Raw genomic sequence first — 27,630 nt, forward strand, 5'->3', positions numbered from 1 at the left:
GGGTAGGGAAATCCCTGCTCTGCTCGCGCGTCCAGCCGTTTGAACCAGTGTTGCCAGGTCACTTAGGTGGAAATTCAGGAGGTCGGCATCAGAAAATTCAGTAGATGTACTAAAAACAAGGGCGAAACGCTCCACGGCGATCTAACTAGTGGGCCATATGATAAGTAAACACGAACTATCACGATATATAGGCAAGAGAATAGGTAAAATGTACATTTTATATATGGTGTACACAGTAAAAACGTTGCACACCGTCATTCAATCACGTACTCTGGCTCCCCCTATACAGATATGTACATTCAGTTTCTACTAAGTCACAGTGAAGTTACAGCAGTTCTTGTCTCTTATCAGTCGCTCTGTGTGCTGCAGTCCAGTGACAGTTTCTGTTGAAAGCTGTTTCGTTTTCATAAGGTTGACTTCAGAAAATATCCGTTCCACGCACGCGCTCGAATGCGGCAAACAGAGGAGGTTTACAACGAAACTTCCTAACGATCGAAACTCGTCCGAACTAGACTTGTTTGGTATGTTACCGGGTGTCCTGTAGAATATGCATACTTCCGCAATGTCTTTGCGATGATTTGCCGCTCGCGTTTTAAAGGTGACTGCTTGCAGATGCAGATAACACATAGACGCCTCACTATGTCAAAACGACACTCGTACTCGGGCTACAATGCAACCAGACAGTGCGAGCAAACGTGAATTGGAGTTCGCTATGTAAAACCACGCTTCTAGCAAAACATTCAGTAGATTTAAAGGAGTACAGAGGGCTATCCAAAAAAATTTCAGATTAAGACATCTGATGAAAGTGTGTGTGTCCTTATACCGAATAGCGCGAAAGGTTTTGGTGTGTGCAATTTGTTTACCAGAAAAAAACTCACATAAACATGGGTCCGCGCCTTCACCCTCAACTCGCCACTCCAGCTATAACGAGGATGAGGAGGTATGATGGCACGTCACCGATGACGGCATAAGGAGACTCGTTCTGGTTTGCCGATCAGTGGGGGTCAGCGCATTGTTCCTTTGCAGCCGTAAACCTGTTTTGCCAGTTTTCCCGGAGAATTGGGGATACAAGGAGCGCCCGAAGCATTACCGAGCAAGGAGAAAGGCTTTATCAGAACCCCGAACAGCCGAGTAGCAGACGACAGCGGAGTAGCAGACAACATTTTTCTAGGCCAATCAGCGAGCGTTCTCCTTATAGCGTCAGCGCGAGGTTCCAGGCAGATCACAGGCTGGCACTGCTATTCACCACCGTTGCGCACGGTCGCTTTTTGCGGCATATTTTAAATTCAGTTTCTGCGATAATTATGACTGTGTGGTGTAAATTACTTCGCATGGTGCATCTTACTGGCAAACTTAACAGTTTTATAAGAAGAAAACTGGGTGTTAAAAATGACTTCTGTGCTACTTTAAGCGCGTTTTGTTCTTTTTTCAGTATTTCAGTAGACCACGATGCAGTAGACCGACTCGAAGTCCAGTAGATCTACTGAAATTTCAGTACACCTGGCAACACAGGTTTGTTTGAACCCCCCTGGGAAGTTCATCCAAACGCGCCGCGGCGAACTGGCGGCGCTGATCCGAGGAGTGCTGGAGCCTATGGGCTATGGGCACTGTGCACTAGCTGGAAGGCGCTGCGGTCGCTCGGTCGCTTCAGGGCTCTGGGTCGCTCACTGATCTCTATGTATAAAGGCTGGATCGCGTATGGGAGAGGGGCTCGTGGGAGAGAGGCACGCATTCGGGCCGCCATGTTGGTGGGCCCTAAAACGCTGCGTGTGCCCATTGGAAACAATGGGAGGCAACAGAGATTGTGAGTATTTATTGCGCTACAGGCGTTGGTCATTGTTTGTCGTCACGCGATTTTGTAAGGTGCCAGTATACTGATGTATCCTAACAGTGTTTCGCAGGTGCCCTGCATTTCGATTCTTAATAACGTTATGTTTTGCATTCCGAAACTAGACCGTCACTGCAGTGCAGCGCTGGGAATTGTACTACAGCACGTTTCCCAGCCAATATTTCAATAAGAAACGATGTGAGGTTAACAACAACCATGTATATAATATCCCGTGCTGCGTTCTGGACAAAAATTGTTCCACAAAGAACGGTCCCAGAAGGGATACCCGCATGGTAGAAAGAAATCGCCCCGTAGAATCACAGCCGTTGTTTCAAACAGGCGTATGCGTTTAATTTGATTGATATCAAGCAAGAAAGGGTCTTTTAGTGAACGACAGTGGTGTCTTCGATGTAATGCCTCGCAAATATGAACACACCGAAGCATCCCAAACAATTACTGCACGCAATTAGATTACGCTTAGGCCAGTTAATCTAGGTGTTGATGTAAACTTAATAAAGTTGTTTAGTAAGTGGTAACACCTCCTTGAGACACAAAACTTATATCCTTTTGAAGTACAGCACTTCTTTTTTCTTCTTCCTTCATTTTTTCTGATTATTTGCAGGTGAAATTGAATGTCCTTCTCGCGTACTCACATGCTTTTGCTGAATAGAACTGCAGCGTGAACAAAGCTGCGTAAGGATGGGGGCCTGCCATCCACTGCTGACTTTGTCATGCTAGTTATGTGGAGCACGTTGCAAAAAATGCAGCTGCACATCTGAAACTCCAATCATTATCATCGTCACCTAAAGGGAATGTGGTAGCACTGCTGTGAAACCAGGCACGATTTCTGAAAACCCTCTATGGCACTTTCCGCAGTTTGCACACTTTTCTTCAGCGTCAGTCTCTCTCATAGGAGTCACTTTGCATTAACAGTGACTCCCATCTTACATTTTCATGTGCGAGGGCTCTCTTGCACTACACATGTACGGTTTCCCAACTGCAACATGACGATTTGGAGCTTGAAACTGGAGCCCTGGTGTTCCCTGTGTATGAAATGATACCAACTGAATCTTGTCAAACGTGATGTTTAGTGGAAGATGGCTTTCTTGGTTGTGCATTCTGAGTGACAAAGATTAACACGATATGCTTTTGTAAAGATAAGTGATGTTATGCTCTATGAATAAAGAAAATATACATTTTTCAAGTTCAACATTTATTCTGGCATATACGCATTTCAAGATACAATGAATGCGCAGGGAAGTGACAAAACAATACATTTATTGTTTTGTGACCTCCCTGCAATGACAATATATATCACAGAAATGACAATGTACAGGTACACTATGTAAATTTGTTGCACCCAATTTTCATACATGCTGAATTTTAAATTTTTGTTTTGCTGCCTATGTGTTCAGTGTATTACAAATTGCGTAATGCAAACAACACTTTGTTAATTTCAAGCTTTTTGCTCCCATCCAAGATATTCCTGTCCTGAAGGAACCGCCCCTTCGACACCATAAATATTCAGTAGGTTTCACTCTGGCAGGCCCTGCCACTGCAAATTTCCTGAATTGAAACCCTTCAATCTGTGTCATAACCTTAAATACGTCAATATTTTTGCAAGTAGTTTACATGCTGGAGGACACTCCTCCTGCAGCTAAGGCAACTACAGAGAGTTCCAAGAGCCCGAAGGTAAACCTACAGCTGCATGAGTTTGATCAACAGTAGTGCATTCTCAAGAAATAATTTTCTTCTTATAGCATATATGTGCATGCCCAGTAACTGAAACAATGACCACAGTTCCGCAACGAGTTTTAATTCCTGAGGGTGTACACTGTAGAGGTGGGTTAGATCTACAACAGTTAATACAAGGTATTATATACTATGAATCAGTGATGGCCACTAAGTACTTCTACTATAACTACTAACTACTTTGCAATGGAGTAGTTTAACTAGTAGTTCAACTACTTTTCAGGCAGGGTAGTTAAAACTACTTCTTTAACTACTGCAGTGTAGTTTAACTACATCTATAACTACTTAATGTTGTCCATCAACACCAATCCCATTCTATAACGTTCTAAGACCCCTAAATATGAATCACAAGCAGTGATAAAAGTGAAAATTTAGTACACATGCACGGCACAATTGCTCTGCACCTCCGTTCTCATCAAACAAGTAGCTCAAGGTAAAAATCGGAAGCACAGCCATGCCGTAAAGCTTGCGGCAAAATCGGAAGTGGTTGGCGCCTGCAGTAACCTAACTACTGTAGCCAACTACTCGAAATAGTAGTTTAACTAGTAGTTGCACACTACATTTCTGCAAGTAGTTGATAACTACTTTTAACTACAATCAGGTAGTTTAACTACATGTAGTTAACTACTGGCCATCACTGCTATGAATACCTTTAAAAATCTCATGTGACACATATGCTTTTACTTTTTGGAGGTGCTGCGGTGATCGAAGTTTGTGGGCACTGCTCAGGTTTTGCACCCATTTCTTGCGTATGTCGAGGCAGCTGTGAAGGAGAGAACATTTGTTAGGTTGCAATTAGTTGAAAATAAACATGTTGTTTAGTAAAAGCATCGCATAAATGTTTAAAACATCAGTTTAAAACAGGGTTTACAATCTTGATATCTTTTAAAAATTTCAACGTTTAAACGCTGTTGTAAAAGAAATTATAGCTTCATCACTAAGACACAATGCTGGGTGAAGGGGTCTAAGGTGTATATAAAGCTCTTTGAAGTGATGTGTTCCATGATGTGAACATGTAAAGAGAATGTACAAAATTGAGAGAGGATCACCACAGTGCGTGCACTGGGGTGGTTCCTCCTCGTACAGTAGGAACCCGTGAATGAGGAACATGATACTTATCTGTAAGCTCGATCGCATCAGACGATGACACAGGTGATGCTCGATGACACAGACGATCCTCCGGGTAGCCCCCGTGAGGAAACCTGTATTGAGGGACCACACTGCTGCAAATAACACGACAAGATACAAATTATTATTATCGCAACAAGCTGACAACATAGCTCAGACACAAAGGCGGTATCCAAGTCACACCACACCACCGTTACGTAGGATTCTTTGTCACAAATCAAACCAAGGCACAAAATAATACCAATACAAGAAAAAGGGTGACTATCTTGGTCTTATTATGACGTAATACTGAACTTATACGCGAAGGTGGTTCAAAGAAATGACTGTGCACTTGCTTCCGTAGAGAACACTTGGTACCGTGCTAGCAATGCATGCAGAAAAGCGCTCGAGTGCTCGCACATATTGATGACACCACTATCAGTGTAGTGTAACATGTTATCTCCAGCATGTTATGCACTCAAACTGTATTTGCCGGCGGGTAAAATGCAAGTGGGTTCGATTGAACCTCGGAAGAGCGATCAAACAACTTGCACCCAGTGCTGGTTTTGGACAAAAAAACACTTCATAATTGTCAAATAAATGTACAGAATGGACGCCTATTTATACCTTGATAAAGAATGACTCACCTGTACAAATTTCGGCCCGGTATCATTGCCGGTACGGTTGGTACGACCGTAATTGCAAGAAGTTGCCATGATCGCTGCGGCGACTGTTTTGGGTACAGTAAGATGGCGGCCGGTTGCCGCACGATCGCGCTCCCTATCCGCGATCCAGCCTTTTACAATCGAGATCAGTGGGGTCGCTTGATCAACAGCGACGCCCGTGGCGATTTCATGCGTAACGGTCTGGTACTGACGCTGTATCGACGCCTTCGCGTATGTAGCTTTGGTGCGCACAGGTGGTTTCCAGAATTTTATATATGTCGGCTTTGGCCTTATTAATCCGTGAGGCTACTTGTGTGAAAGTGGTTTGTAGAAAGGGCATCTGCTCTGCAATATGAAAGAAGTAAAATTTATGCGAGGGGGAAGCTTTTTGCACGTGGAACATTATGTGTCTATGCACAATGCGTGACATAGTGTGTAGCACAGACAAGCGTGTAGTACTTGTGGCATGTATTTGCGTGAAGTTAAGGGCATATTTATCCGGAAGGGACTACCAATTATTGACTACAAATAGGAGACTAGCTACGTTCAGTACCTGCGCTATGAGGATGGTAATCTCGCATTGCTTGCAGTTCCAACTTCGAAAGAAATGGAAAAAAATCTGAAGAAAAAAGCAAGATTTGTAAGACTCTTATAAGACTCGTGCTGACCTGTGCTGTGCTGTGATTCCATGTGAATTGCGAACACTTCAAGAAATTGAAGCACTGTTGATACCATTGGTTCTTTGATTAGTAACAGAAGTCTGTGACATTCTTGCCACGTCTTTAATGAGGTTTGCTAAAACAAAAGGCCTACCAGGAAGCACAGCTCTGTCATACGTGTTGTCGTCCTTGAGAGTGTTGCCCAAGCTCAGGCTTATATTTCTTCATGGACCTCTTCCACCAGCTGACCTGCATTTATGCTGTCTTATGTCTCTTTGAGGGATCTCTCAATATTTAGCTGATGACGTCACCTGTAAGCTTACTTTTTGCCATTTTGTCTGCTGCGTATAGTGAACTCTACCATCTTGTGGATTGTAACACAGGATCAGATTTTGTGGTCGCCACCAAATTATACTGTGAGGCACGTAAGCATATTATGCCACCATAAGGCAGGGTAACTACGGGGGCTTTAGCCCACATTCCTATAGCTGTCAGCATGCCAATGACTATGTTGCAAATGAGCTCCACATGTACAGTTTTTCTTTGCATAATGAAACAAAGCACAAATCAACTGGGCAGTGTTCTTTTTAAATTCAACCTATTAAATAATGACCATTTAAGTTCCTGAAATATCCAGTGTCAAAAAATTTTGTTTTTCTCTGGTGTCCTATGTTTATGGAAATGTTCTTGCACATACACAACACAACGCAATGTCCCATCAACATATATTAACAACAATGCTGTAGTTTTTGAACTGCACAGCATGTTCCAAACAACCAAAAGTGCTGCGGCACTTGCAAGCTGAATGCGCTTCAATCTAAAGAAAAAAGAAAAACTTGGGGTTCCACACAATCTTCTAAAACCCTTTCCAGTATGAAAACTGCAAGCACTGGAATGAAAAAATGAGAGGGCATTATTACTTAGTGGACAACCACTACAGCTGAAATATTAAGAGACAAACTAAAATAAAATGCCAAAGTGTAACAAAAATGGGTGACAGCTACTACCATTATGACAATATGTATAGATCATTAGTAAGGTTAGCATTTTTTCCATTACTCTGAAAAACTGAAAACATATGCCACAGGCTCCCCTTTTAGGGATCCGGGAACTCTCTTTTGAGTCAGTACAGAATGTTGGTCGAGACAGGGACAAGTGCTCTCCTCTATGTGGACATTTATGCAATGTACAACCAACTTTTATTCAATTGATCACATACAACAATAGCTTTGCACAACAGGTTATTGTGGAGTAGGATTTTGAAAAGAAAAAAAAATCTTCCAAGTACCACAAGAAGGGGATGGTCTACTGCATTATCAAATGCATTTGTGAAGATGTGTACAAAGGTACCTGAGATGCATCACACAATTTGAGTTCCCATACCAATCTACCAGGGTCTGTTACTTCCAATTTGCTACATGTTACAAAAACTATATAACATAAGGTAGTCTAACTTGTACTAAGTAGATTTGTAATTTGTTTGAATGTGAACCCATGCAAATGGACAGAAACTAATAGCAAGAAAAAGTGCAGCAGACTTTCCCCCGAAGTGCATAAAGAATTTCATGAATTTCATGAACAATACACTAATGACAATGCAAAGCTGCCTAGCATGATCAATCATGGAAACAGAGAAAAATTATAGAATTAGTCACTGAAGACAATCTTCACTGAATCTGCACAAAAGGTTACGCCTATATGTAAAAAAAACTAACTCATCTTGGGGGCACGCCACCACTTTTGGCAGCCCAAGTTATGACACTAAGGCCCACTTCACAATGTTTTTGTCGTCCGTTTGCTTCATAAATAGAACCTAAGGGCAATCCAGCCCCGCAGGTTCCAATGGGTCAGTTTTGGCTCCGTGAAAAACACAGACGATGAAAAACGTTAGTGTGAAACAGTCCTAAGCCTTGGCTTGAACAGCTAATGTGCAGCTTGAAAATAAATTACAATAATGAAAAAATAGGCATCACCATACAAGTGCATTGCATTTGTTGAAATTTAAGACAGCTAGAACATCCAACACAGTACTAGCTGTTGAATTATGGTTCACTCTACATTCAGAAGGGTCAAGAAATATAACACAAAGTATTTGTCAAAAAATGAGATATGACAGTCCTGCATATGAAAAACTTCATTTGGACAGTGTAAAGCTGTAACCAATAAAAGTAACTTACGAATTACAGGTGTTCTCACAGCACAGTACACTGTATCCTGCACATGTTCTATGTGTACAATATTTTCAAAGCAGAAATGCTATTCATGCAAATGGCACAAATAATTCCTACCACAAGCAGTAAGTCCTCACGTATATACAGGGTGTTTAAAAAAACGTGTCATTCGGACTTTATAAAGAAACAGGGCGACGGAAAAATACGGGGTAAACGGCACTTGTGTGGCAACTGAATTTGCCATCTTGCAAAAATATCTTCAAAATCTGTAAAAAAAACGTGAGGTTGACTTGGGAAATTTTGAGGTTCAATTAAAGAAATTTGATTTCTTTTAATTAAAATCAAATGAAAATATTTTTGCAAGATGGCAAAGATGCCACACAAGTGCCGTTTACCCCGTATTGTTTCGTCGCCCCGTTTTTTTATAAAGTCCGAATGACACATTTTTTGAAACACCCTATATATGTGCCTATTTTGCAACAATGTGCATTTTGATGATGTATCAAAATCGGCATCTATGTATACGTATACCACAAACAATACAAGCAAGCAGATAGAAAACTGGTGTAGAAAACTAACTCTAAGGGTAATGTCAAAACCTCATAAGTTTCACCTGAATGCACTACCGAAGTTTGCAAATCACAAATTCTTGCACACTGGAGGAAATGCACAATATTATCATTGTGGCACTTTCTTGCACCTTGCCTGTGCGAGAAGGGCTAGGAAGTTCTGAAGATGTCAAGGGCAGTATTTTGCAAATAGACTTACCCTAGTAGTATTACATTAGTGAACATTTTCCCGAAAATGTTTGATTACATCTTATGTACAAGACAGCATAACACATCCCGGTATGCCCTGTAACCAACAGCAGCTTAGAATATGCCCAGAGAAACTGTAAAATTTTGGTTCAAGAAAAACTACTCTCCAATGTTAACGCAACAAAGTTATTGCAGATATGCACACAGTATAATTTTTGTAAATACATTTAACAGTAAATATTTGTTATGGCTATTCCATCAAGTTTTCATATTGTGGCTTCATATTGGTGGTTATATTGTGGGGTTCATATTGTGGCTATAAGTTAGTTAAAAGGCCACAGTGCAAGTGCTGCCCCAGGCACAGTAGAGAGTGGTATGTAGTACAAAGAAGGTGCACGTTTTTGCAGCCAGCAGTTTCAATCACTGAATGCAACAGCTTTTCTTCATTTCACCTTTTAGTTAATGCTAGCATAAGACTCCTTTAACATCCACAACTGATGTCAAAGTAAGAGCATAGCACCTATCTATAATGCATACAGCAAACACATTCGCCCACCCAAACAATCAACCTGTTATTGCTAAGATTCTACGGGTGGTGCAGGTGCTGGGCTAGATGCTTCCACTGGAGCTATGTCATAGTGCTCCTCAACTTTTTCTACTGATGACACCAAAGATTCCTTGTCTTCATCCTGCACAGCAATGTGCTACATCAGCAACTTTTCCTACACCAGGACAAAGTGGTGGTAAACAGTTCAGGACCACAGACACCCAAGCTTTCTAGATCCCCTTCCCTACCTCAGAACAATGCCCATTGCCCCTATCCGCTTTTACATGTGGACACACATGCAATAATCTTGCACTCTCGGGTTTTTAAGTTATGGATTAAAATACAGTATTGCCCCTTTGGTTAGCATACCGTACTATAATCCTGGTTACAAACTATTGCATATTGCATCATGTAAGTTCAGAGGCATCCAGTTTGGTTATGAATTCATTATTAACCACTAATTGTAAAACCACATAAAAGCATTTACAGTGACTTATAATATATCCAGCCTCTGTGGCTCAGTTGGTAGCGTGGTCGCCTGCTGGTCCCATGATCGCTGGGTCAAACTCGATGGAAGGGGACAAGTTGCCCAGGCACGCAGCCCTCCGCAAGGGATGTTAAATGTGGTGTACCGTGTGTAGAGATTTTGGTGCACGTTAAACAACCCTCAGGTGGGCAAAATTAATCCATAGACCCACCCACTGTGGCATTGCTCATGATCACAGATAAAGTCCCGAATTATTATTATTACTTATAATATTAACAATGGCCCAGATATAGTAACCACATGTGAGAGGTCCATTAGACACCAGAAATATGACCTGTATGGACAGTTGTCACCACTAATTTCTTGAAAATAGCAATGTCGGGCCTGATACTGGAGGACTCTTGTTTTGAAAACAGGCTTACATCTCGCTTTCTTGACATGTAGCAATATGCAAATACCTAGGCACTAAACATATCTAGTGTGCAGAGCATAGCAATCTACAGTGACCAATCACAACAAATACAGTAGACTGCGCCATCCTGGTAAAAGTCTGCAATGTTGCACCAAACTACTCCCAAAAGTAGTGGCGAGGAGTTGCTGATTGCGGGTAGCGATTGTAGAGCACTAGAAAACAAGTTGCAAAATGGAGCATTCCTTCTGCAACAGTGGTGCACATTATTTTCTTACAACTACAAGGAAGCATGCATTAATAGCGCGTGGCTTCGCTCCGCCAAAAAATTGGGAAATGCACATAAAACGTTTCCAGCCCATTGTCTGTTATGCAAGCTTTTTTTCTTTGTTTCTTTGTTGTTTTTTTTCGCTGGCAAAGTTGAACCAAAGTTTCGAACCAAACGCTGACGTGAAACTTTGAAATCTTGCGGAGCCAAGCATGCCTGCTGCATTAGCCAGGGAGCAGGAAAATTTAAAGCTGATCTTTCCCGCGTCCACACCTGATAGAGTGGCAGTAACCCTTCGAAATTCGATGTGCTTCAGGCAGCGTGGATCAGAGAGATCAAATATGCCAGTGCCCCTACAGGGCACGTTTTAGAATGCGTGTTTAAAGCAGAATCAATAGTAGTTGATCGTGAACTACTTTGGAGAGTAAAAGTGACCTTGATATAAAATCTTTTTTCCCTCATAACTTGTTGAATTTCACATCGAAAGATTTCAAAGCAATGTCAGGGTCTGATTAACAAAGTCTACTATATTGTCAAACTGCTCCTTATATTGTATACACAGCTGGTGCATTGCTGCATGCAATACGAGCAGCTGAGGTTACTTGTATGCCATGCACAAATCCTGTTAAACCTCAATGCAATAAATTCCAAGATGTAACAAAGTTTCCAGTTTCAGATATTTCACTCCTCAAAACTGAAGTTTCTTTTTTTTTTTCTCTCAAATGTTATCAAATGGTTTCATTATGCATGTTAGACATAAAGTTTCCATACTGATACACTCCTAACAACCTCCTGTCTTTGGCAGTGTCAATTACCAGCTTGTATCGCATGCACATGCTCATTCTCCTCTCTTGCATTATGGTTTCTGGTGTTGCTTTCACAGTCTTCTATCCAGGGTTTGTACAGAAGCTTCGACCCAAAATTCAAGGAAGGAATGAATAGAATAGAACAGAATAGCGTGGTTGGTTGTCAACTTGCTCAGTATGTGTATGTTACCATGCAGAATGATGCACACCCAATATGTATAATGGAGTTTCATAGACTATTTTAGATTGTTACATTGAGGTTTAACCATGTACTAATCTACCAATGCAGAAGCAGGTGCTCACCTGTGAAAAATTGAGAGCGAGGCTTGCTTTGCCGCATGCATCCACATTGTAATTTACAACAATGCACATCTTTGACTTGCAACATCTTCCACGCACAGCAAGAACATGCATAAGCCATTCCCATTGCAGTGCCATTCCCAACACCACAGAAAGCAGATAGCAGTGCGTTCAGCCTAAATCGAGACAGGGAAAGACCTCGCACGCAGTCCTTCTAAACTAAAGCAATGTACACGCTCCTCAATTAACATTATTATGTACTTGGGACAATGGTCAAGGCTCATCTAGCTGCTCACCTGCTACCTTTGCCCACTGTCAACATACTTGTGCCACATAAGTCAAGCCCGTTTATAATGATACTGACGGGAACACGAAGTCCAATCGTTACATCAGAGTATCGTCATACATGAACTTTTGCGAAATCGCCGGTCGAGATCACGTCAATGAAGTAGAAGGATACAAGTAGAATGCTGCTGAACATGCATGTTTGTTGAAAGTATGAAAGCGTTTTATCAAGCTCTAAATTAATGCAGCTTTGTGTCAAAAGGGCAACATAACTGCCGATACCACGTGAAGCTCTGCACCTCTTGAGGCCGACGATTTCGCCGCTGCTCGTCACCCAGTGCCGTAGTCATCATCGTTCTCGCTATCAGAACTGTGTTGTCCTTTAGAAACGTGCCTTGTCCACGTGCAATTCGTCACCACGTGTTTGAGTGGCAATGCGCAACCGTCTGCCAACTCACATTTTGGAAGGCACGGAACTTCTCAATCAGGCTATGCACTGGTACTAAATCCATCGAGCACGTGCAACTTGAAGTTGAGCAATGGGCCTTTCTTCATCAAAACGGATTTAGGTAGGTAGGTAGACACCATTGTAGCACATGTGGAAAGGCCCCAGCAACCTCCTCTGGTTCTCGCCTTCGAAGTTGCACACTCTGCAAGGTGCGCATCTAACCCTAGTGAGTTACGCGCTAATAAACGCACCACGACGATCGATATGTCGAAGTCTTGGTTACACGTGCTTCAACGGCTGAGCTGACAGGAACCAGCAATTGGATTGTAATATCAGAGTTATTGTTATATCAAAGAATGTAACGAACGGACTCGACTGTATCACACAAAAAGGGTGTACCATAGTTACTTTGCATAAACCCTGGACATTTTGTTTCCTTGCTTCCCACCTACGTATAGTGTGAGCAAACGTAATGTGCGAAGATTACTGACAGTACAGTTCTAGTACAACTTTTACATTACATTACACGCAGTAATATACCAAGCACTAACTGAGGAGAGTGTACTGTGTATGCAGAAAGCATGCATTCACCAGCTGCCAGCAGAACACCAAAGGCACACCAATCAAGCTTAGAAAGTGCAGAAGAGATGTGACGATTTTATTTTAAGGCCATTTCAAAAACAACTGACAACCCAGTATCTATTAGCACAAAAACTGGGACATGAAACTGTTGGGAGTTTAAAATGTGTGTAAATGACGAGGGATAGTCCTTACTGAAATGCTAAGACACCAGTACTACTACTACTGCAACATATAGTAAGTATGCTATATGTTTCATATCTTACTATGAACAGTCAAGGCTCACTTGGAAAGCACATTCTACTTAATTGCTCTGGTAATGGATGTGAACGAGCTCATAGTATACAATGGGTCAAATGTTTTAGTTAAATTCACCCTGACTCTTATGAATGATAAAATGATTAACGGAAGTGCATTTTGTGGTATGTGCATGTAAAAGAAGCAATTTTATGCAAAGCCTGGGGGGGGGGGTTGGTATTGGATTATATTTTGCTTCAATAATTCGGGTGTGACTGGCTTGAACTGAACCTGATTGAACCCAAATCTGGTAGAATCTGATTGTTCGGTTTACTCTGCATAATACATGTGACATGCCAGCAGACACAGAGTACCAATATTTAGTTCATACATCATGCATCTAAGAGGTAGCAGGGTCTCTGTTTTGACAGTTTGTATGAGCGTACCTACGCATTTACAACACAGTTCCCAAAATTATGTGTTACTTGTGATGACTTTGGTTTCCCTGGTCCAGCAGTTGTCAGGGAAATATCTGGCTTTACCGTTTGTTTTGCTAATTTAAATTGGGGGAAGCAATGTTTGGCTTAATCTGGTATAATCAGAAGTACTCAGGCCCTATATATATCCACATAGCCTGATTGTACACACTTCCCAGCTCCTGAAATTGAACCAGATTTTTACCCCCCAATCTCCCATTAAAAAAAAAGGAAAACAGAAAACCTAAAAACATACGTCTATTCATAAAACTTTCACTTTTAAAATGCGTACTACCGCGAAAGTTAATGAAAACGTCGCTTCCATCTAACTTTCAAAATAGCTGTTATTAAATTACTAGTTAAAAGTAAAAAAGATTGTTCTAAACGAGATATGCCACACAAAGTGGAATGTAAAAAGCTGACGCAATACAATAAAAACCTTGCGTAAAATCACAAGCCATTTAGGTGGCCAATATATCTAATTATAAAACAAAGAGTAAAAGGGACAGTAATGTATAGCAAAAAAACAAAAAAAAAAGAAACAATAAGCAAGCAGCATATCTTAAGCTTAAGACATGCTGCTTGCATGTTGTTGTTTTCTTCCAGTCCCCAAAGATGAGGAATTATAGGTTCACTGCAAGGTTAGTCATGTTACACACGCCAACACCATGTTGTTGCTGAAGAGCACTTGCCTGCTGTGCAGCAGATGCAGGAGGTGGCACAATAGGGATGGCTGCCTTGGGCCGCCGTGGTGGAGTGGATCGCTGCTTGTGTTGTTGGCTTTGCGTGTTGTAGTAAGTAATGCCCCCGTGACATACCTGTGGTTGAGTCTGCAGAGAAAGAGGATAACACCATCATCATGTCATGTTGTTAAAGCTGCAGTAAAATGCATGTCATTCAACAAGTAGGTCCACGATGGAATCAGAGTACACTTTGGCTACAGAAGATGTTACTGTACCATGGAGGAGGCATCTGCAATCACATACTTCGAACCACAGGTACGTTGCTTCTCCTTAGTCGACTTCTGAGACACCCAATGTGGGTCAAAGTATAGCTTTCCAACGATAATAATGAAGAGTTTTTATAAGCTTGCACAGCAGCCCCTGCTGTTCTGCACAATAATCTTCCCCCTTTGGTTTATTCCACAAATGCAACACAACCTGAAGCTGTACAAACAGTAACACAATTGCGCGAGGTCCACTCACGGTTTGAGGTGGAGGAGCTGGAGGTGTAGTGGCATTGTACTGTGGTGGGAACGAGTATGTTGCATATTGTGCAGTAAAGCCAACGATTCCTGTAGGTGGCAGAAAGGAACCAGGGATAACGGGTGTCTGATTAGGTGCCATCACAGGAGCTGGTGCAGGTGTCAGTACGGGAGGCTGCGTTGGCGCCATTACAGGAGGAGGAGTGGCACCAATAACAGGAGGCTGGCCTGGCGGAAGAACTGCAAATACAGAAAAAGTACAGTGAATGGCAATTCAAATGCCGGAAATTGACAGGCAATGTTTCCCAGTACTTACTGAAACCCTCAGGGTATGCTGCATAAGCAGGAAAGTGCCCTGGAGGTAGAAGAGTAGGCTGCGGCTGGTTTCCCACAGGCGTCTGTCGTGGACCAGTACTTGAGACAGGCGCAGGTGTAGCCTCTGAGTATTGCTGTTGCTGTGGTTGTTGGTATGAAGCGTCATAGAACTGGGCAGGGCGTGGAGCAAATGATGAAGGGGTGACTTCTGCCGGAGGCCTCTGACGAAGAGACGAATAACGCTTGGGTCTATTTGATGTATCCCCTCCGCCGCCTCTAAGCTGACTATGTTCTTCTCTCATACCAGCATCCACTACTGCTGTATCTCTCACAGAATTGTGCATATCCTCCGACTTAACATTCATCTTTCCTATGCCTTCCCCGAGAAGTTCCATTTCATCCATCCGACTGCTCTGCTTATTCCAACCCCGACCCCTTCCTGAGCCTCTGGCAGAGATTTCTCCATGCCTCCTTCCTCTCCTTCCACCTTCATGGCCTCGAAGGTTATCACTGTCCTTCGGCAGTTCATTTGGTGCCCAGTCATCTTCATCTGCTGCATGAGGAGGCCTACGAGGTGGCTGACGGACGGGCCTACTTTCTCGCTGTTGCATGGCGTTGGACTTCCTGAATGACCTCCACTCGCCTCTTCCTTGTCGTTGGTGGGCAGGCAGGTGTTCGTTGACTTCTTTCTTATCGTCCTGTTCTTCACCACCATAATGAGAGTTCTCAAAGGTCAGTGTCTTCACAGGCTCTGACACAGTCTCCTTCTGCACTTCAGCAGGGGAGCTACCTGGAAGCTTTGGAAAGTCTTCCTCCTCAAACGAGGGCGGGTTGCGGCCCCGACCTCGGCGCCCGCCATGGAAAGATGAAGATCCTTTAGGTGCATAGGCATCCTCATCCTGCCAGCTGCGTGTGTATTTGTTGGGGCCGCGGCTGTAGCGCCGCCTTCGTCTAGCTCGGGGAGCCATTCCTTCAGACCGTATATCGTAACCATAGGTGTTGATTAGCTCTTCCCTCGACTTTGGTGCTTGTTCCTCTTCACGAAACATGTCATGCCCCCAGACTCCTTCATCGTGCCACAATTTCTTCTTGCGTCGACCATCTCTGCAAAGGACATTGCAGCTCTTGCCGTACACTATGCATTTCAGACAACATGCCTTATGGCAAGCACTTCTGGGTACTCCTACTAGTACTTGGGAGTTGTACAGCCTTAGTGAGTAGACCTACAACAGAGGTTGACTGTATCTACAGTTCTCTATTAACATATATCTTACGCACTAGGCTGTAAAAAATCGCAATACAGTAAACTTCCGTTAATTCGACTCCGATGGGAACGCAAAATTTGATCGAATTATCCGAAGGTCGAAATAAAGAATAGGTGGAAAAATTATAGAGGACAACGTCACCTTTGTGGGCAAGAGGCAGGCATTTCGCGGAGAGCTCGCAGTGTGCGAAAGCATTCAGTGCACACACACACACTGAATGCTTTCGGCGATATCACCTTCAGTTTCGCTTCCGCCTAGTTGCCCAAGCAGGACACGTCCGACAACGATGTTGTTCATCTTCCACAAAGTCATCAAAACTCGCCAAGCGCACATTGTGTATCACACTCTTGTTGCACTGACAGTTTCCGAACGAAAGCCCAGTGAGACGTGAAACAAAAAACTGAGCGAAGACGAGAAAGGAATCGTTTCCTCCTTAACCCGGCATTCGTGAGAGACGCCACCAAATGAATTGAGTTTTAGTGCATCGTACGCCATCGGCTTTGTGTACGCACGTAGGGTTGCCACCAGGCCGGTATTATACCGGCACGGCCAGTTATTTGCGCTCTCTGCCGGTTGCCGGTAGGAAGGTAATACCGGCAGCCTTTTGCTGGTATTTGTGGCTCAAGACCTTTCATAGGGGCTTTTGTGGGGTTTTGCCTTCAACATTCGACTACAGCTTGGATAAATCTGGAACACAGACCCAACTCCGCAGTCACCAGTCGTTTTCTTAATTATTCATTATTATTATTATTATTCGTTGTCATTATTATTATCACTCTTGTTTATTAAGTCTTGTGTTTGGAGGGGACAAGAGCAGTGGTTGTGCAAAGCTGTTGGTGGTTGTGTCGAGCCAGCTACAACGTTCCTCACCCACTTTCCCTCTCCCACGAGCCTTTCGTCCTTTCCCTCTATTCTACCTCCTCTCCCTCAGCCGGTATTTTTCACTCTGAAAGGTGGCAACCCTATACGTACGGGATGCGTGATGGTTCTGCACAATGCGCAGAACCACAAACACTATCGCTTACGTATGCAAATATGATCGCGTACGGTGCACCACAACTCGCGGTTATCGGAACGGATGAGTACTGTTCAGTTAACATATGCCACCTGAGCTTTAGGGCGAACTTTCTGTTGCTATGTGCGGTGCGGGCGACGCAGGTGCCTGGTTCGCGGACGCATCGATCGAATTGTACAATGAGTACAAACTTGTACAAAACAAAATTGTACAAACTTTTTTATCAATAGAAACAGATGGGCATTTGACGGGACCTTCGAATTTGATCGAATTAAGCGGAAAACCGAATTATTGGAAGTCGTATTAACGGAAGTCTACTGTACTTGTAGATATTACTAGCAAGAAAACTGCTATACGGCAGAATCTGGCTACCGTTACTCCTCCTGCGCGTTATAAGTAGGGCCTGACTTTTTAGGGTTAAACCCGTATCCGCCCGATATTTACCCCCCGAACGAAATCTGTAAAATTCGGGTTTAACCCGAATCTACCCGAAAACATCCGGGTTGCGTGGCACACTCATAAGCGTGCATTAAAATAAAGTTTGATAACATTGCTAAACATTAGTTCCAGGTTAAGACAAATTTTTATTAAACAAAAAAAAAATCACCCGAATACACCCGAATTCCTGACGACAGAATATGCCGTAATGGGATTTAACCCGAATACACCCGAAAAAGTCAGGCCCTAGTTATAAGTGGTATTTTCTGTCACAGCAGCAAGCTTGGAGTCATAGGTTGCGGGTTCGAATCTGTCCAAGGGCATCAGCGACATGTTGGCAAGGTGCTTAGGCACGAACTCTTCCACAATGAACATTGTAAATACTTTTGTGCCATGTGCTGCGATTTCGATGCATGATCAATTGTGGCACCGCTAATGATCATAGTTGTCTCGCGACACAAAGCCGCATATTGCTACGAATTACGCATATTATCATGTGATATCTCAATGTGATGCTCCCTTGTTTTTTTAGCATGAACACAGACTGGCTGAGCGTGCGTGCGTGTTATATGAGATGGGCGTTATATACGGTACTTTTGTTCAGAAAGTCTAACTTTAGGTTGATGCGCATAGTCTGTGGTGCCTATTATTGATGAGATTATGGTAATGTGAATCTGAATAAGCAGTTTAACAAGACAAGACATTCTTGTCAGGTGATCTAAGGAAAAACAGGTTTTGTGTGTGCTTTCACGAGCACACACCTTGCCTTTCACACACACACAATTTGCTTTCCGTTGATATTCTCACACAAATCAACCACCTCCCAGGAACACAAGAGAGTTTGCTGTAACTGCTGAGGCAGGAAAACCCTTAATGATTATAAAACAGCCCTATTAGATTATAACAGTCACAACCACTATGAGCAAGCTGTGTGGCATTGTAGCATCCTCTGCCATCATCTCTATTGCCTCTCTATTCTACTATTCTTTTTGTCTAACTTGAGTAACATACTTGTCATCTTCGTTGCTAGCTTGATCTGCTCCAGGAGGGGCATCCTCTCCACCTACTGCCCTATCATCATGCTCGTAGAAAGCTCCCTTTTTAGGAATATACTGTGGATTCCGCTTATCTTCGTCAAAATCTAGAATTCTGTCAGCAGCGTCTGTGGGCTCAACACTCTCCTGCAACAGAAAATGAAAAACAGAACGTGTATTATAAAGATTGCTTGAAGCACTTAAAAAAACTTGCAGGAACCTACAAAATGCAACTGTAGTGCAGCTGCATGAATGCTGAAACTGTTGACCATCAAGCCCTGAATAATGATTGATAGTAGGGGAAGCAAAGCAATACAAAAGTTATTCTAGTTTAAATCTACATTCACATTTGGCAAGAAATGTCTAAATCACCAACCTTAAACCATGAGGTAACCTTTCTTGTGAACAAAATCTTATAGACATGGCTTATGGGTCATTCCAGCTCAAACGTCCGAGGTCGGTGGCTCGACCATCAGGGATTTCGACTAATTTTTTTTGTAGTGTTCCCCTTAACGTGCACAAGACAAATGCAAAGTATTTCAGTCACAGAGCTAAACGCTTCTCCACCAGGTGGCGCAAAATTCTGCGCAATGAGTGACACCTTACTCCCTTTGCGCGTCTCCTGTGCGCCAACCATTCAGCGGATCGGGAAAATTTAAGACAGATGCGCTTCGACAAGGGTATGTCCATTTGTGAGCGCGTTTCTAGCACTTTTGAACCTAAACTAACATAGAAGAACGACTGCCGAAGTTGCACAAAACTTCCAATATTGATGATTTTTTTTATGCCGCGTTACACATCACACATCGAAACAATTTTTTTTCTGACTAATCCACATAGTGTGGGCACTACCTAAAAAAATTGCAAGCCCCTAGGTGCAGCCGTTTCTAAAATAAAAAATCCTAAAGGTCACTTTCTTTCGCAAAAATGCCTAAGTAGAGACGACAAAAAAGCAAACTGCCGGACGGCCTAGAACATCAAGAGTAATATCATACTGTAGATCAATGTATCTCGTTTGCAGAAATAGAATATCTCGAGGGTGTTTTTCCTTGTTAGGAATACACAATTTTTTGGAGCAGAGCAGTGCAGAGGCCACGCCACAAGTGAGGTTTCCGTGTTCCGAGCGTTCCTTTTGCCTGACAGCTCTTAACTGCTGAGAGTCATATACACTTTAATGACTAACACATAAAGAATATTACAAGTGGCAAGACACTTCCCTAAAGACACGGGAAACACAGAGCTGAAAAGACATACAACAACGACAACAACAAATAAATCATGACTGAGTCCAATATAACACACACAATTACCACCGGATCGCATGTTTCTATCTTGCGTCTCGGCGGAAAGTTTCACTAGAAGTTTACATTTCACAGTGAACGTCAAATTAGGTAACACACTACCATAAAATGCGGAAAATATCGCCTTTGTTTGACGTTGATGTTAATGATGCCCTCAGGTGTGTCTGCGACCACGCTTGAAAATGGTGGTAGCTGCATGTACCTGGAACTGAAAGACCTTTCCGGAACCAATCTAAGAGTATCTCTTCTTCTTCGCAAACCTTTTCGTTTGGCACCCATATTGGATGTACGAGGGGTGTTCAAGTCAAACCGGGACTTTCTGTCTCCTGAGTGTAGAAATGGCTCGCACTACTTCTTTTTCGTCATTTTCACACGCGACAGGCCTCCGCGTTCACCATGTGGTTGTCCAAAGTTTGTGCAAAACAGAAGACACGAGCTGGACAAGATGGCTGACAACGAGGTGAGCGCGCACATCGAACAGCGAATTGTCATGAAGTTTCTCGTGAATGAAGGCGTAAAGTCATCTGAAATTCACAGAAGACTTCAGGCTCAGTATGGCCACAATACACTTAGCCGCAGCAAAGCGTCTGAGTGGTGCAAACGGTACTGCGACGGCCGTACATCAGTGCAGGACGATCCCGGCCGGGGCGGCTCAGAGCCCAGTGTCAGAGTTCCTGAGAACATCCAACTTGTGGAGCGCCTGATCCTCAAGGACCGACGGATAACATGTCTTGAACTGGCTCAAAAGACGAACCTTTCTGTGGGAACGTTGAACACTATCATTCATGAACACCTCCAGTTTCCGAAAGCTGGGCCTCCTTACCAAAGGAGTCCTCCTCCTACAGGACAATGCACGCCCGCATACCGCGCATCTCTTGACACGCACCTTACAGGAACATGGCTGGGAGTTGCTGCCACATCCCCCTTACAGTCCGGACCTCGCCCCCAGCGATTTCCATCTCTTCAGGCCACTGAAGGCGTTCCCTGGGGGCCGCCACTTCAGCTGCGACGACGAAGTCAAGAATGCGGTCCGATCATGGCTGCTACGCGCCAGTAAGGATTTCTATGCTGCTGGCATCCAAGCGCTCGTGAAACACTGGGACAAGTGCATTAGTGCAGCTGGAGTTGACGTTGAAAAATAAAACTAATTTCCCGCCTGTAAGTTCATTTTACTTTTGCAAAAAATGAAAAGTCCCGGTTTGACTTGAACGCCCCTCGTATGTCATGGAGATGTTCTTCAGCCCATAGAAATAGGTCTTGTCCTTGCGATCTGGTTTTCATGCAGTCTTTGCAAGCTAGCCTTCGCGGCGAGTCGCTTTACCGTTTACCGTGGGAGGTGGCGAAGAAGTTCCAAGTGGCAGAGACACCGAAGTCCTCTTCATGGTGGCAGAGTTTCGCGAAGTTTTTTCGGTTCTTGTACTGGGAGGCTGCTCCGTCAGTAAAGTAGTAGATCTTCTTTACGTCGTTGTGGATAATTAAAAAGTGACCGAGAAATGTCCTCTGGAACAGGTGCACAGCAGCTGTGTTGTGAGCCACAGAATCTGAGATGATGGCATATCATTTGTGTTTAAGGGTGGGGTTGTCAGTAGTGCAGAAGTATGCCACGATCGGATGAATCGTAGCTTGTGTGTTCTCCCAGTGGAAGGATTGGGGGGCGTCCTGAACGATGAAGCTGTAGTTCTCAGCGAAGTCGAGTAAGACTACAGCCTCATTTGTAGGCAAGTCGTCCTTTAGGGCTGATAAATATTTGGACTGCTCTTTACTGATGAAATGGTGCATTCTCAAGCTCTCGAGTTTGGACAATAGAAGCTCTGTGAAATCCTCGGCTGGAAGGACCGTCGTCTGAAGACTACTTTGGGCTCCGGGTACCCACTGCTGAAATGACACAGTGTCCCAGAAGTCAGAATGAAGTATCTCCTCCTCTTCCAACTTCTCTCGAACCTTTGAGACACCTAAACAACTTTTGCACGTCACTGTCATGCACTTTTCGCTAGTGATGCTGCATACCATCATTTCTAAGAAGTGCTTATACTCCTGCCTCACTCCCACTGCGTCAAACATGAGTTTCAAGTTCTGGTGGTACAAGCACACACAAACAGAGTGTGTCCCAGGAGCGCATGCCAGTACACACCATGGCAGACGTAAGGATGCGAACATGGAAAACCCAAGCTTGATACCCAGGTTGCGTTACATCCACTCACAGTATGCTTCACGAAGGTTGACTAGAAGCATCTTCTTTTGGTGCTTGACAGAATGGCGTAAATGCAAGCGGGTGGATAAATTCCATGATAGGCAAGCCTGAGCGGCTTGCAGGCTTGCCTATCATGGGTTGTTTTGGTGCCCTTTGAGAACGTCTTTTTGAGAACGTATGTTGTTGCGGCATCTTCATACAAGCTTTGTACATTGACTTGTATGGCTTCTGGTAGTGGTCTCCCCCTTCGAGGAAGTGGCTCTGCGAGCACACCCTCGCTATTTTTCAGCTCCCCAGATCTCCTAACCGTTCTCTCCGGTGCTCCGAAGTACTCCATCACTTTGCATAGAGACCATGATGCAGGTGCCAAAGTACGTACTGAAGTGTGCTTGGCGACAGGCTCTTTCTTGTTCTTTTCTCTCGTCTCTTCTTTTTTCAACAGCGAGAACAACGCCTTGTACTCGTCACCTAGCGCACGCGTTTAGTCTGTTGCTTCAATGGGCACTCTGACCCAGAGGCTCTTTTCTGTTATAGACTTAGCACTTTCTTGAATCTTAACCAATTTCTTCTTGGCGTATATTTCATTTTGTGTCATATATCTTCTCTTTTTCACTGGAGTTTCGCCGACAGCCTCCAAGGAAATATTAAAGGCACCCAACCATCCTCTCCCTGCATCGTAATCACTGCTGCCGTTCGACGCGGACTTGTCATGTGTTGCAACAGAAGGACAAGCTACAGGGACGCTCTCAGAGACGCTTTCCTTGACATTTATACATAGCTTGTAACAAGTCCGGCAGAGCTTGTCGCCAGGTGCCAAACCAACTGACGTCAACCTTCGGGCTAAGGTGACGGAAATGCTCTTTATGCCCCGAACTTTCTTCCTGTGATTTGCAAAAGGATCTGCGCCGTTTCTGGATGCTATTGCAAACGGGTACTTACTAGTGTAGAGGTAGTAGTGGTACCCACATACGTCATTGATGGTTACAGCGCTTCGCCGAGATCAAGACGATATTATGAACTGCTGTTCCTCAGTGAGACTTGAAAGCTGAATACTCCTGATGCTGTGGAAAGGCCTACACTTCTGTGGTCCGAATGAGCATCTTTGCGCAATATCGGCATTCTCATTCCTCTGATCTTCTCGGCGGTTACTGACCGATGTGCTTTCCCTCGTGAAGTGAAAAGCGAACTGCACAGCACCGCGGATTTGGGGATCCAAAGGACCGCCCTTGACGTCGCGCTAACTTCCATGGTGCAAGAAAGTCAGTGCCCGGCACGTTCAAGGGCAACGACTGTCCTTTCACCTTTCCTTTATTCACAAGCACTTATACTACAGCAGGAGTGTGAAACAGCGAAGTGTTTGGAGGGGGAGGGAGAGATCAGAACTTGAAAGCCTCACCTGCGGCTACACCGCTCTACTTCAAAAAATTTTATATTCCTAACAAGAAAAAACACCCTCGAGATATTCTATTCCTGCAAACTAGAAAAACTGATCTACAGTTTGATGCTACTTTTGACGTTCTAGGCCGTTCGGCAGTTTGCTTTTTTGCCGTCTCTACTTAGGCATTTTTGTGAAAAAAGTGAACTTTGGGATTTTTTATTTTGGAAACGGCTGCACCCAGGGGCTTGAAATTTTTTTGAGGTAATGCCCACACTATGTGGATTAGTAAAAAAAATTGTTTTGATGTGTGATGCGTAACGAGACATAAAAAAATCATCAATATTGGAAGTTTTGTGCAACTTCGGCAGTCGTTCGTCTATGTTATTTTTGGTTCAAAAGCGCTAGAAACGCTCTCACAAATAGACATACCCTTGTCCAAGCGCATCTCTCTTAAATTCTCCCAATCCGCTGAGACGGTTGGCGCACAGGAGATGCACAAAGGGAGTAAGGTTTTGCTCATTACGTGGAAGTTTCGCACCGCCTAGCAGAGAAGCAGTTAGCTCTGTGACCGAAATATTTTGCATTTGTGAAGGGGAACACTACAAAAAAATTTCGTCAACATCCCTGATGGTCGAGCTGGAATGACCCTTATATTGCTGCTAAATCAAGAATTTCTAGGTGGCAGGCAATGAAAACGCAGATTGGACTTTTGTGTTTACTTGACAATTTGAAAAAAACAGAGATATGAAAATCCAGCTGAAAGTTATAAAAATAGGTATTTGCAGAACTTTAAAAGATGAAGTGTTCTATTCAAGTCAAGCACAAATAACACATATTTTTAACAAATAACCTAATAAATCTAATAAAACATATATTTATATTAATTTACTTTAATATTTATGTGAAACCTTAAACTTTTCAATAGAAGTTTCTTAACACACATCAAAGGAAAAACATAGCACAGCAGAATGAAGGAAAACATTTACCTGGCCATCCCCCTGTTGTCTCTCCTCTTCAACACAATCTTCTTCATCATCATCCTCTGAATCATCATATTCATCCTCCCTTGGGTCATCCCTCTTGTCAAAATCTAGGAAGGTATCTCCTGCCCCATCAGGCATGTCAGCTGTACCCTCACATCCCCCTTCTACATCCTCACATGACAGTGGTGGTGGAGTGGAGTTGAGGAATCGCTCGAGCAAAGTTTCCTGAAAGCATTCATTAAGTAAAATTTAAGCACAATATATGATGGCAAGAACCACAAAAAGTATTTCACAAAGAGTCCCATATCCCATCCACGTCATGTATGCACATCTGATTGGATTTAACGGATCAACCAGCAACATTGAAAGCCTATTACTATCTATTATAATGCATAATGAGATTTTTGAGAGTTTTTAAGAGATTTGTATAGTAAATAATACTGAATATCAGAGGTAGGGCGACTTACAACCTTACTTCGGGATCAAAGCAGTACAATGGTTCAAGTGTCCATTGGGTTGGCTAAAGATTCTGTGCTTGTTTTCACTAAGTGGAATTTTGCGCAAGACTGTGGTAAAAGCTTTATACTAGAATAAAAGGCAAGAAAGGAACACAATATCCAATCTATGTAGTACCGGCAGTGGAATTGTCAGGATGGACAATCATATGATAAATACACAGTGGCGTATCTAGAGTGTGGCAGGTGTGGACAGGTGTCATGGGCGCCAGGTGAACAGGGGCGCCATTATGTGGTCGAGTGTGAATGTGCCAGGTCGGGCACTCAACCTGACACATTCATAAATGATCTAAAGCAACCGCCATTAGGGAGGTTGTAGTGTGAAACCTAGTGCGGACCACACGAAAACGCATCCCCAAGGACATCATGTTACCCATGTTGCCATGGGCGCAGGTAGCTCTAGATACGCCACTGTAAATACAACTACATGGACTAGTCAACAATCTAGAATTTGCACTCCACATTTTGTGCTACGTACAGCCATGGCCCGCTTATCCGAATGCCTGCGTTCCCACCTTCTATCCTCTAGACAGTGAATTTCCGGGTAAGCGAATGTAATGCAGACCTGTAAGCCTACGCATTCTCAATGAGCATATCGCCACTGACAACAGTATTCCGACTTCTCTTCTTCTCTGTGACCAAGCCAAGTAAAATACACTTCTTCAAGTCCTAAGGATATAGATATGCATGCATGTTTCATTTCTGATCACTGGGTCACTGGAAAGCAACTTCTCCCGCAGAACACCATAAATGGTAGGCTTGCTGGCATCAACGATCAGCGGTTCTTAGAATCAGGCCTGTAGACTGGAAATGCTTCCTGAAGGAAAGCAGATGTGTGCACTTTATGTATGAAACACAAGTTTATGTGCCCGGTAAATATTAAACGCAGCTTTCCCTTCTCGGGAACCATCAACACCCTCTGTCCAGACATGTTTGCGCTGATCGACCTCTGGACAAAAGGGAGTCAACAAGCAAATGTGAGAGGTGATGTTACTCCAGGACAAGGCACATGCCACCAAATGCCAGGGATAGGTACCCTGGCAGTTTCTGGACAATCGGATTGCAATGATACTGGTTCTGGAAAACTGTTGCCAATACATCATGTATGAATACAAATAGCGAATTCCGGATAACCAAGTAAAAAACAAATGGTAGCAACACCATTCCTGGTATTGCTAAGCAGATAAGTTTTCCAGTAACTGCATTACGGATAAGCAGGACATGACTGTGTGTACATGCTGCTGTACTAAACCAAAACATTTTATACCTCAACAGAGGCCTTAGTCATTTTATCTTCCAATGCATCTGGAGGAGAAGTATCAGGTTCGACAGAATCCTCTTCAGCCACCTATTGAAATCAAAGGCAAAGAGTAATCATCCCACACGTGACACTATCAGCATACGAAGGAGCGCAATTCGTCACGTCCTTAGTCATCCTTGCATTCATAATGACGTCTTTCAACGCCTCCCGTCCAGCCTATTCCTACAGTAGAGGCTGATCTCGCAGTGAGCATGCAGTAGAACAATGAACTACCGGCACTTGCAAAATAGTGGACGCCGAGGTCTCAACATGGGCATGCTCATCATTGACATGCTTCATATTGTTCATTTTACTGCAAGACGATCAAAACTTCTAATACACAACTAATGTTTTCCACTTCATAAAAACTGGGAAAAAATATAGTAACGGAGATGAAAAACAACACCAGCACTAATAGCACTAGTATAGCGCAGTAAGTTTGGCACATTCCAAGCATAAATATCCATAAATAAATGCAGTACGGTGGCACAAGGGTCACACAGAAAGTAATCATGGAGTTCAGCAAAAACAATTCATAACGAAGCGGTGGGATGCAATTACTGCTTCGTAAAGAAACAACGCTAGTACAAGTGTTCCATTCAAAACATAAGCCTTGCATACCAATGATGCGCAAAAAAATAATATTGTCAATGCGCTTTAGCAACGCCCTATGTTCAGAAATCTAACCTGGTCGGGTTCTTTGCTTTCTACCGCATCAGCAAAAGAACATTCGGAATGGTCAGACGGTGTCTGCACATTTTCGGGACATTTTGAAGTTTCCGACCCGCACTTCGCTTCAGAGTCCGCCATGCTTGTGAAGTGTACGTGAAACCATAGCCATAGCCATAGTCATAGGCCATATCCAGCGCCTCCAGCCATAGCCTGCTGGTGAAACACGACCAACACGAC

At 43.4% G+C, this 27,630-nt stretch overlaps 1 protein-coding gene and 1 long non-coding RNA gene across 3 annotated transcripts; one reads left to right on the forward strand and one right to left on the reverse strand.

The window, feature by feature from the left end:
• Positions 1-428: 428 nt before the first annotated feature.
• Positions 429-6,846, forward strand: LOC135377581 (uncharacterized). Its single transcript, XR_010418133.1, has 2 exons — positions 429-521; positions 5,943-6,846. It is a non-coding gene; the product is annotated as an uncharacterized LOC135377581 (long non-coding RNA).
• LOC135377580 (protein CASC3-like) lies at positions 6,720-27,611 on the reverse strand. Of its 2 annotated transcripts, none has more exons than XM_064610104.1 (8): positions 27,409-27,610; positions 26,689-26,769; positions 24,910-25,131; positions 19,031-19,200; positions 15,303-16,405; positions 14,988-15,226; positions 14,475-14,612; positions 6,720-6,900 (listed from the first exon to the last, which is right to left on the reverse strand). In XM_064610104.1, the coding sequence occupies exons 1-8, from the start codon at positions 27,529-27,531 to the stop codon at positions 6,868-6,870; spliced, it is 2,109 nt and encodes a 702-aa protein (XP_064466174.1). In that variant the 5' UTR covers positions 27,532-27,610; the 3' UTR covers positions 6,720-6,867. The 2 variants fall into 2 exon arrangements, with proteins under 2 accessions (XP_064466174.1, XP_064466173.1); XM_064610103.1 differs by lacking the exon at positions 6,720-6,900 and adding an exon at positions 7,178-9,629 and having other exon boundaries at positions 27,409-27,611.
• Positions 27,612-27,630: the final 19 nt, after the last annotated feature.

Source organism: Ornithodoros turicata, chromosome 1, assembly GCF_037126465.1.
Source record: "Ornithodoros turicata isolate Travis chromosome 1, ASM3712646v1, whole genome shotgun sequence".
Taxonomy (NCBI): domain Eukaryota; kingdom Metazoa; phylum Arthropoda; class Arachnida; order Ixodida; family Argasidae; genus Ornithodoros; species Ornithodoros turicata.

Coding starts and splice junctions, on each gene's coding strand:
- LOC135377580 (XM_064610103.1), bottom strand. CDS start 27,531: ATGGCGGACTCTGAAGCGAAGTGCGGGTCGGAAACTTCAAAATGTCCC. Junction 26,770..27,408: donor AAAGCAAAGAACCCGACCAG/GTTAGATTTCTG, acceptor TGATTTCAATAG/GTGGCTGAAGAGGATTCTGT. Junction 16,406..19,030: donor GCTAGCAACGAAGATGACAA/GTATGTTACTCA, acceptor TGTCCTTTGCAG/AGATGGTCGACGCAAGAAGA.